Source organism: Scyliorhinus canicula, chromosome 2, assembly GCF_902713615.1.
Source record: "Scyliorhinus canicula chromosome 2, sScyCan1.1, whole genome shotgun sequence".
In the NCBI taxonomy this organism is placed as follows: Eukaryota; Metazoa; Chordata; class Chondrichthyes; order Carcharhiniformes; family Scyliorhinidae; genus Scyliorhinus; species Scyliorhinus canicula.
Genome location: NC_052147.1, coordinates 166,352,814 through 166,364,263, shown reverse-complemented (window position 1 = coordinate 166,364,263; position 11,450 = coordinate 166,352,814). Strand labels below are relative to the sequence as shown.

Sequence of the window (11,450 nt, the reverse complement as noted above, 5' to 3'; positions counted from 1 at the left end):
CCCCCTACAGTCCCTGCTTAGCACAAAGAAATCTATCCTGGAATATACTTTGTGGACGTGCGAGTAGAACGAGTAGCCCCTTCCTGTTGGCTGTCCCTCCCTCCAGGGGTCCACTGCCCCCATTTGCTCCATAAACCCTTTCAGCTCCCTTGCCATTGCTGAGAGTCTACCCGTTCTGGGACACGACCGATCCAAAGTCGGGTCAAGGACCATGTTAAAGTCCCCTCCCATTATTAGCCTGCGAGAATCCAAGTCCGGGATCTTCCCCAGCACTCTTTTAATGAAGTCCACGTCATCCCAGTTCGGGGCATATATATTCACCAGCACCACTCTTCTCCCCTCCAGCCTGCCCCGTACCATCAGGTAGACTCAGCCATGTCTGAGTAGTATTCTTTGAAAACCAAATCATCTTGGTTGGATTCATCTACCACGAGTTGGTTCGTGTTGTGCTTTGCGACCGTGTCGCTGATGCTGTGATAAGCATATCCGACTGACTCAGTCAGGTCTGAGAGGTAATCGTCGAAAAACAAATCATCTTTTGTTGTTTCGGAATTCTTTTTGTTCGCTTCACTGTGTGTGGTGAAGGCAGCTTTTCCCAAGGTTTTGTGCAAGTTGTTTTTCACTGTTGGTTTAAGTTCAGGCGTTTTTTTGTGTTCTGAGGCAAGAAAATTTGGTTTTACCACTTTAAGTGTCTTGTTTTCAATTTTCGGGCATTTCCCTTTTAAGTGGGCGTGGTCAGGATTCTCAGACGTCATGACGTCACGCGTAGGAACGACTTGCACATGCGCAAATCGGCTTTCTTTCCTTGTGCGGTTCGGTGTCCATTGCGCATGCGCGGCTTGCGCATGCGCATGACGGTCCGCGACGAAGACTTTTTTTTGACTGCGCATGCGCGGCTTGCGCATGCGCATAACGATCGGCGCCGCGATCTTTTGTAAACTGCGCATGCGCGACTTCCGGTTCCAGCGCATGCGCGACTTCCGGTTCCGGCGCATGCGCGACTTCCGGTTCCGGCGCATGCGCAGACGCGATTTGTAGTTCTTTGCTTACCAGAGACTGCAAAATGTGCTCCGACGCCATTTTATCGCGGATTTCAGCGTTTTTTCTTTCTAAAAGTTGTAAGTTACCTTTTCTTTCCGATCTGGACTGGATTTCAGCGTTTTGGCTTTGTGAAAAATTCATGTTATTTCTTCTTTTTGATCTGTACTGTGCATTCGCGATTTCCTGATCTTTTTGTGATTTTTTAAGTCTTGCATCACTCAGTCTCTGTGCAGGTTGGACTGTGAGCATGCCTTGCTGTTCAAATTTCTCACAGTACTCTTCAAATTTGTTTAGTAACGTTTGTAAGCTGTTCCTGTCTTCACCTTTTGAGTGTTTAAATCCATTATACACTTTCCTATTGACAGGCCCTTCGATGAGAATTGCTATTTTAATGTTGTCTGAGGCTTCTGCAACATCATTAGCTATGAGATAAAAATCGAACATTTGTTTAAACCTTTTCCAGACATTTCTTACATTACCAGTCGTGTCCAGCTGAGGTGGGTATCCATGCCACATCCTCGAATTAGCGATGTCTTCCCCAGTCAAATGTCCAGTATGAGATTTCCATGCCATTTTGTGCTTTCTGTATCTGCAGCTGAGTTGTCCTGTCATAAGCGTCTGAAATCACTCCTGGGTACCATGTGTTGTTCCTCGTGTCTTAATAAAGCTCGCAGTCTCAAGTGTGGAGAAGATGCTTTATTGTGGGTTCGTTCAGTTTCCAGAGCTCGACCTAGAACTACCTTCCAGTGCTAACTACCAGCTTTGCTTGCTGTGTGTCCTGCTTACCAGCCCCCCTGCTGTGAAGAGTCTCCTCACTTCCTGTCCTGATCTATTTATAATGCTCTCCCGTGCTCCCTCTAGTGGTCGCTCAGTTGTGTTGCATCTGGTTAACTTGTGATCACCACAGACAGAACAGTTAATAAAACATAGAGGGCGCAATTTTCCAACCCTGGGTCGCATCAGGTACAGAGCGGAAGAGGCCAAAAATGAGTTAGGCACAGGGTGCTGAGCCGAACGTGATAGACCTGATCCGTTACGCCTGACACGATTTGGATCACTCCCTCACTGAGTGCGATCCAGATAATCATATTTGAGCACACAGCTAAATCGCTGGCTTTGAAAGCAGACCAAGCAGGCCAGCAGCACGGTTCGATTCCCATAACAGCCTCCCCGAACAGGCGCCGGAATGTGGCGACTAGGGGCTTTTCACAGTAACTTCATTGAAGCCTACTCATGACAATAAGCGATTTTCATTTTTTCATATTTAAATCAGCCAGTAGGCTCATTTACTCATGCACAACCCATTTGAGACAGCATTTTTACAGCTCTCGGCAATCACTGGCCACACCAGCCAGACACGCCGGGGGACTCAGAGCCCCTGGCGGTGAGGGACAGGGCAGGGAAGTGACCTTGGTACCCTGGCAGTGCCAACCTAGGTGCCCAGTTGGCACTGCCAGGTTGACACTGCCAATTGGGCAAGACCTGAGAGGAGGCCATTCCCATGAAGAGGGTGAGGAGAAGTATGAAGGGTGGGGGGGTGAATGGGGGTTATGAAGGATGGAGGAGTGAAGGAGGCCTGAAATGAAGGACTAAAAGGGGACCCCCTGTGACCCCATTGCATGGTATGCTCAGTGCGTGTGGGGGGGGGGGGAGGGGGCAATGCCCCGATACTATGAGGATTGGATTGGTGTGGGGCCAGGTCACTCCCATGCCTCAATGGTGTGGGGGGGTCATGCAAACATTTAGTGATGGCAGGGAGGTTGCTACTCCAGGATTGAGGGTTGGCGGTATTGCACATGTCCACATGTCTGCGGGGGCTCGCGCTGCCCATGGGTGGGGGTTGTGCGGGACCATCAATCTCACTTTGAGATCTGGGCACCCTTTAAAAATGATGCCCCAATCCCTGAGGAGCTGGTCTTGCCGGCGGCCGTGGTTCCCCAATGCAGAAAAACATCCCAGGCAGGATTCTCCATTTGGGGGAACTATGTTCTCCAGTCAAAGCTCCATCGCACCTGAATTGCGCTCCCAATATGCCCGTCTGCTGAAAATCACAGGCTATTGCAGCATTCCCAGGCTTTCCTCACAATCCTCGCCTTGCAAAAAATTGCATGGCTAAGGATTGGGAATCGCATCCTAATTTGCGCTCCAGCCAGAGGAAACAACATCCCTAAATCTGTCAGAATTTGTATGTTTTAATTAGATCCCCTCTAATTCTTCTAAATTCCAGTGAAGACCCATTCAACTCAATCTCTCCTCATATGACAATCTTGCCATCCCAGGAATCAGTCTGGTGAACCTTCATTGTGCTTTCTCTCTGGCAAGTATATCCTTTCTTAGATCAAGAGACCAAAACTGCACACAATACTCCAGATATGGCCAACTATATACGCAGGATTATTTCTTCCACTTCAATCCAAATGTTATATATTATCTTAGTCACAGAACAGTTTAATGAATTACATATGCAAAGTACTAGTCAAGTAAATTGTATTTTATTAATCCTTAACATGTTTCAGATGAAGTCAGATTTTCAACACCATTTTAAAAGTCCCTCATTCGTCTGAAAGATCCGATAGTTGAGTTGTAGCCGCCCCAGTCACTGTATCTCTTGTATTCACCGGGTCTCATGAAGTACTGTCGGCCTCTGTAGTTGGGATGTTCATAGAAGGTCCAGTAACCATCCATAACATGGCAGGAGTGGATGTCACGGTAACGGAAACGATCGTAGACAGATGGGCAGTCATCCATGAATTCCATCATCTGTCCTCCAAAGTCAGGCCTCTCATAAATCTTCATTCTGTAGTTTCCACCTCGGTACTGTGACAAAGCATTTTAATTCATCTTCAATTTGTAAGCAGGAAAGTGTGCATATTGTATCTCAACTCGCATTTTTTTGATGTGTGCTTAATATATCTGTATTAACAGCAATTAGAAATGACTTTAAGTTTTCTGTCATTGAGCTGAATGTTCATTGGGCAGGGAGTCCCTAGTGGATGTAACTGGACATGGTCTTTCTCAGCTATTATGAAAGTGGAAAATAACATTGTTGCTCCCTCTGCCATTATGGAATAATTATTGATACATAGGCAAAGGAGTTGCCTGTTTTATAAGACATAGGTCAGGGAGGGAACTGCGGTGCCAATTAATTCTCTATTCCTGTTGTAGGAATGCAGTGGCAGGAATGATGTGTAACCCCCAAGCCATTTACTTTACAAATCACCTTCCAGGAGGCAGAACCTTTACCCTGTCATAGATCAAAGGATCATAGAATTTACAGTGCAGAAGGAGGCCATGCGTGCCCTCGAGTCTGCACCAGCCCACGGAAAGATCGCCCGACTTAAGCCCACACCTCTACCCTATCCCCGTAACCCAGTAACCCAATCTAATCTTTTTGGACACTAAGGGCAACTTAGCATGGCCAATCTACCTAACCTGCACATTTTTGGACTGTGGGAGGAAACCAGAGCACCCAGAGGAAATCCACACAGACATGGGGAGAGCGTGCAGACTCCGCACAGATAGTGACCCAAGCCGGGAATCGAACCTGTGACCCTGGAGCTGTGAAGCAAGTGTGCTAACCACTGTGCTACCATGCCACCCAAGCAATGTAGATTTAGGGGCAAGACCTCCTGTGCCAGAGGCTTCCAGCTTCAGTGACTCACTGCAACCTGGCATAATCGATTGAAGGTGGAACGTCCAGTGAGAAGAAGTGTACCAATCTCGACATGGGGGAATGTGGGCCCCACCAGTATAGTTCAAGCCAGAGGTGTGGACTGAATGTTCAAATAACCCAATATCAGTGTTTAAAACAATTTGTGATCAGCCTGCCCATGAAGAGGACTGAGATGAAAATGGCCAGGGTTCGCACATCTGATTATTATGCAATGAATTTACTGGAAAGTGCACAGATGCTGATATCCCTGAGCACACTTTTGAGCTGCGGTGAGATACCTATACTCAGATTCCTCAATACTCAGGCATCATAAATATCGATCAGCTACCTGGTGAGGTAACATAAGGCTGCTCATTCATGGAATTGTAACAAAGTACATATACATTTCTTGTGTGGGGGTGGCATGGTGGCACAGTGGTTAGTACTGCTGTCTCACAGCACCAGGGACCTGGATTCAATTCCGACCTTGGGTGACTGTGTGGAGTTTGCATGTTCTCCCCATGCCTGTCCTCCGGGTTCTCCAATTTCCTTCCACAGTCTAAAGGTGTGCAGGTTAGTTGGATTGGCCATGATAAATTGCCCCTCAGGGTCCAGTGATGTAGAGATCAGGTTACAGGGATAGGGCGGGGGAGTTGGCCTAGGTAGGGTGCTCTTTCAGAGGGTCAGCACAGACTCGATGGGCCGAATGGCCTTTTTCTGCCCTGTAGGAATTCTATGGTTCTATGGTTCTAAAATGAGGTATACCATTTCGTATAGGAATAATATGATCCCTCATCATATGCCAGGTAGAGATTAGAAAATAGCTCATTGATAAAATTTAGGCGCTCCCTTAAATCTGGAAAAAGGGGAATAAAGGGAATATTTCAAAAGAGAATGGTAACAGTGTCATAAGTGAAGGTTACACTAATACACTGATTATTGATAAGTGAGAGTAAAAAAATATACAAAATGTATCTGAAAATAATTTACAATTTGCAGCTGCTCACAGAGGCGGATTGGTAACTTACATATGGGTAGGAGCGACATGATCTGATGTTGTCATTGAATCCCATCCAGCGCTGGTAGTCAGGATATTCTCCCCTGCTCATAACATACTGGTATCCCATGTAATTGGGTTTCTCATACATCACCCACCAGTCACTCTCAACACGGACGGAGTTACAGCGGCTGAAGTAAGGGGACAGGTCAGCACAGTCACTGCTGCACTCATAGTGCCGACCCTGGAAGTTCCTGTCCTCGTAAAAGATAATCTAGAAAAGCGAAACAGGTAAAATAAACAAACAATTTCAATTAATAATTTTGCAAACTCAAGGTAAATAATGACATTATAACGTATAAATTGGTCTTGCCTTTCCCATTTTGACCTTGCAGTTAGCGGAGCAACTGGCTGTGTTGTTGAACCCCACACAGCTTGGTATTTATATAATGGACAGAAACATCGTCCTGGGTTGAACCTTTGTTATTCTAATGGTTCAGGATTGATAATCAGCAGAAAAACATCTCCGTAGCACATCCATTGTCGAAAAATACCTGTATTCATTTTTAACAGCCGTGTCACTAATTTTTCCATTTTGCCTTTGTCATTTTCATTGTTCTAGAACAACAAGTCTAAGAATGAAAGCTTGTGATGTTTCTGCAAGCTGTTGTGGTGGCATTTTCAAACAAATTGCTCATGTGCAGCTCTGCTGAGTTAGGTATTTTTATTGATTACAAATCTGAAAAACAATTGCCTGTATCATTTGTGATTTTTGGGGAGAAAAAAGGAACATTTGCATTCAGTTCATCTGAAGCTTTTCATCGTCAGGAATTTTTTTTTTAAAATTAGAACAGTACAGCACAGAACAGGCCCTTCGGCGTTGTGCCGAGCAATGATCACCCTACTCAAGCCCACGTATCCACCCTATATCAGTAACCCAACAACCCCCATTAACCTTATTTTTTTTTAGGACACTAAGGGCAAATTAGCCTGGCCAATTCACCTAACCCGCACATCTTTGGACTGTGGGAGGAAACCGGAGCACCCGGAGGAAACCCACGCACACACGGGGAGGACGTGCAGACTCCGCACAGTGACCCAGCCGGGAATCGAACCTGGGAGCCTGGAGCTGTGAAGCATTGATGCTAACCACCATGCTACCGTGCTGCCCAATTTTCTCTGTACTTGTCGCCTACACATAGAACAAAATGTAGAATTTATTGATAGAGGTTTTAACTACATGAGGAAAATTATCAATCTCAATTAAATTGAGCTTCATACAGATAGAAGCTGCTGCTGTGACACTGAAGGAAGAAAACCTATTAGTTCTGGAAAGTGCTGCTGAAACCAGTAGGCAGTTATGGGCACGATCTAATGGCCGCATTGGGCATGGTGAGGATCCATTCAGGCCGGTTAGATTATGGGAAAGGCCAAAATCAGGAACCGCGCCAGGCACCAAGCGGTTTGCGATCTAACCGGCCCGCCCTCCATTGGCGGGATGCAGATCCCGCCTAAACGAGGCGCAAAGCTAATTGAGGACATTTAAGGGCAATCTCCATCTCATTAGTGAGATGGAAGCCTGATCTACCGGCCTGCTATGATCTAACCAGCTCACCAGTGAGAGGTCACGTGGATGTGTTAGCTAGCGGTGGGAAACACGGCAACAGAGCCGGGGGGGGGGGGGTGAAACTCCCAGCCAAACCCGCCTGAAATGACACTTGGAAACTTTTCCGTTAAATCGCGCCCTTAGTGTGTGATACAATATGGTTACCAACTATTATAGATGACAAGGAATTAACAAAAGTGATATGGTACAACAGGGGATAGCTGTCTAAAATGGCACAGCTTCTGTGCTCGTTGGCTGGCATGTGTTTTTGGGTGGGTGAGCTACGAAGAGCCGATTAACTTTTCTCATCTTTGGCCATGTTGTGATTTGGGAGAAGCTAAATGAACAAAATGCAGCGAGGAAGCAAAACTCAACACATGGATGTTGTAAGGTGTTGGACATAGTTTGGTAGGTGTTTTAAGGTATTGATCGGCACAACATCGAGGGCCGAAGGGCCTGTTCTGTGCTGTACTGTTCTAAATTCTAGATTGTGTTAGGTTGTTCAACAATAAGTATTTATTTATTTATTAAATTTAGAATGCCCAATAATTTTTTTCCCAATTAAGGGGCAATTTAGCGTGGCCAATCCACCTAACCTGCATATTTTTGGGTTGTGGGGGTGAAACGCAGACACGGGGAGAATGTGCAAACTCCACACGGATAGTGACCCAGGGCCGGAATTCAAACCTGGGTCCTCAGCGCCGCAGTCCCAGTGCTAACCACTGCTCCACTGTCCTGCCCCACAGTAAATATTTGTTAACGACTAGAAACTATATACTTTGGTACAGTAAAGGTCCAAGCCAGGAGCTATTGCCACGTATACCTCTGCGTAGAGCTCTGTCCCAACACTACAGTAACCCCAAGGGCGGGTTATGTGTGGGTGGGACTGTACTCAGTCCCAGTGCAGTTCACAGATACGTGTGTGGCAGGTACGACAAACATTATGGAGTCCACTCATCTGAAAAGGAAATATCACAGACAGAGATCCCATTGAAACTCCAATGTAGGTGGCACCATGCAGCAGGTCTCCGTAGCCTCCCCAGCCTGCCTAGCATATATAACAATGATGATAGAATGTACTGACAGGTTGTCTTCCTCCTGCAGATCGGCCATCTATGCATTAGCATCACATTGTCTCTCAGTACCAGACACCAGCACAGATGCTCACACATCAGTGGGCATTAAGTTGACGGCTCTGCAGTAACTACACAGTATTGAGGGCACTTCACACATTGGAGCAACCCCTCAGGCGTTCCAGGGATCAGGCGCAGACGTGCAAGACAACACACCAGCTGTGGGGCAGTGCGGTGGCACAGTGGGTTAGCCCTGCTGTCTCACGGGGCCGAGGTCCCATGTTCGATCCTGGCTCTGGGGTCCGTGTGGAGTTTGCATATTCTCCCCGTGTTGCATGGGTTTCGCCCCCACAACCCAAAGATGTGCAGGCTCGGTGGATTGGCCACGCTAAATTGCCCCTTAATTGAAAAAAAATGAATTGGGTACTCTAAATTTATACAAAAAGAAAACACACCAGCTGTGACCTTCGGAGTCGCTGCCAGTGTGAGTGCTGGATGAGGTCCCTAGTCTCTCTGCTAAGTGCCTGTCCATCAATGGTGAGATGGTAAGTCCAACACACCTCGCGCTGGTGGACAAGCTGCCTGCCACCTCTGCGGGCTCCTCTCATGGCGGTCTGGATGATTACAGGCTCCCCCACTCCTCTGCCACTGGCTGCTACATCTGATGATTCTGTAATGACCAAGAGGTGCCCAGCCATGTGCAGACCCTGCTAAGACTCCTGAGGCCAGAGGATGATGTTACAAGAGGGAGATATTCAGAATTGGGTCCAGAAATAGGATTGAAGATGTAATAGGCAATTTAGAGGTTAAACAGAAAAACTGCTAGCACGGAGTCAGAGGGATACGCCCATACCTGTCCTGAGTTGCGTTGTCTCACTCAGACTTAAACTCGTTAGTGGGAATACACAGGATACCCCTTTCAGCCAGAGTGATTCGCTCGAGATCCATTATCCTTCGGGATACTCTTCTTTGACAACCATTAGCCCAGTATAGAATCTGCTGGCCTCTTTTGTCCATAAATGGGAGGTTAGTTGCATATCAATAGCATGACTCTGTTCTTGTGCATAACCAGGAGTGGGAAATCAACAGCTACGATAACAATGAATGGTTCAAGTCTGAACCCCCCATGAGAGAACCTTTGTTTGAGGGGCTGGGCGGAGCTGAGAGAGAAGAGAAAGAGTCCTGTTTGAACCAGTGAGGAGAAGGATTTGAAAAGCCACAGAGAGAGGTGATGGAATGCAGTCCCAGAGACAGGCTTTTGAAAAGTGTTCTGAAGGAACTTCACTGACAGCAGGAAGTTTGTTTTGCAAATGCAAGTACCACATTTGCCTGCCTGTGTAAATTGTAGCCATGATATGGAGATGCCGGAGTTGGACTAGGGTGGGCACAGTAAGAAGTCTTACAACACCAGGTTAAAGTCCAACAGGTTTGTTTGGAATCACTAGCTTTTGGAGCATTGCTCCTTCATTCATCTGATGAAGGAGCTGTGCTCCGAAAGCTAGTGATCCTGAACAAATGTGTTGGACTTTAACATGGTGTTGTAAGAACATAGAACATAGAACACAGAACACAGAACATAGAACATACAGTGCAGAAGGAGGCCATTTGGCCCATCGAGTCTGCACCAACCCACTTAAGCCCTCACTTCCACCCTATCCCCGTAACCCAATAACCCTTATAACTTCTTACTGTATAAATGGCATTGCAGCTATATGTTCATTTAAAGTATTGATTAATGGGAACTCATAGTTAGAGTTAAGAAATTCCAATTGATATGTTATTTTTAGGGTTGAAGTTTAAAAGTTTAAATATTGGTTTTCTTATGTTTTAATAAAGTTTGTTTATAAAATAAGCAAGCCATATTTCTTATGTTATCTTCCTGGAACTAATCGATCTTTCCGCAAAGCCTTAAAACTTAAAAACGTTATGGTTCTGGTCCAGTATCTTAGCCACCATTGAGAGCTGACCAGGCGTCTATAACAATGACCACCAAGGTCATTAGAGCCACTAAGACAGCAAAGTTAGCACGCTGCCTCCAATGTTGTTGCCAGTGAGGGGCAGGGGGGCACCAAGATACAACGCCCACAGATGTAAGTTGAAGGCACCTTGAGGAGGTTGACACAGATGACATTATTTGCATTCATTATTATGACATTTGTGTTCTGATTGACAACATGTTCATTTACAATAACATAAACTTTTTTATTCCATTTTATTTTTCCAATTAAGGGGCAATTTAGCGTGGCCAATTGACCTACTCTGCACATCTTTTGGGTTGTGAGGGTGAGGCCCACGCAGATACAGGGAGAATGTACAAACTCCACATGGACAGTGAGCCAGGGCAGAGATCGAACCCGGGTCCTCGGCGCCGTAAGACAGCAGTGCTGACCACTGCGCCACCGTGTCGCCCACAATAGCTTAAATGTTTCATTTTCTTTAATGAGCTGTGGTGGCCTGATAGTTGCAAAGGTTCCAGATGCACCAGAGGCTTGTATCTGAACGGCACTGTGTGCTGCTGGAGTTTTGGGTTGGGTTAGCATATAGCGATTGTTTGTAAAGAAGATACTGTTAATGGCATAAGGAATCATCAATGCCTAGGATGCCTAGCTGAAAGTTTGCAGGATCAAGGCACACCTTGTAACCCTGCCTCCCTCAAGGTTCATCTCATCTCCCTCCACGTCCTCACCCTATGCATCCCAGGCTTTTCATCAGACCCATTACTGGAGTCATCCTCTGTGGCCAATTGAGCTGCCTCAACCTCCACTAGGTGCACCCTCCCCAGAGCCGGATTTTGCAGAGTGGAGCATGCTATTACTATAGGGGAGACACTCTGGAGGATACTGCACTGTTCCCCCGGATTGGTCCAGGCAACCTAGTGATCTGCTCCATCGCCACTCTTTTGGAGACATGACTCCTGTTGCATCTCTCCTCCACCTTTGTCTTGGGTGCGAGAGTGGGGTCATGAGCCACATTTACAAGGGATAATCCTTGGTAGCTAGGAGTGCTGCAATCATGTGAGCTGCCAGGGTAATGGGCACAGACTTGGAGAATCTGTGTCCTGTGGTCACAGACGATGTTCAC

General features: G+C 46.5%; 1 protein-coding gene across 1 annotated transcript; it reads right to left on the bottom strand.

The window, feature by feature from the left end:
- Positions 1-3,514: 3,514 nt before the first annotated feature.
- LOC119961337 (gamma-crystallin S-1-like) lies at positions 3,515-6,126 on the bottom strand. The gene is made up of 3 exons (XM_038788730.1): positions 6,064-6,126; positions 5,722-5,964; positions 3,515-3,858 (listed from the first exon to the last, which is right to left on the bottom strand). Exons 1-3 carry the CDS (start codon positions 6,070-6,072, stop codon positions 3,583-3,585), a joined length of 528 nt encoding a protein of 175 aa, XP_038644658.1. The 5' UTR covers positions 6,073-6,126; the 3' UTR covers positions 3,515-3,582.
- Positions 6,127-11,450: the final 5,324 nt, after the last annotated feature.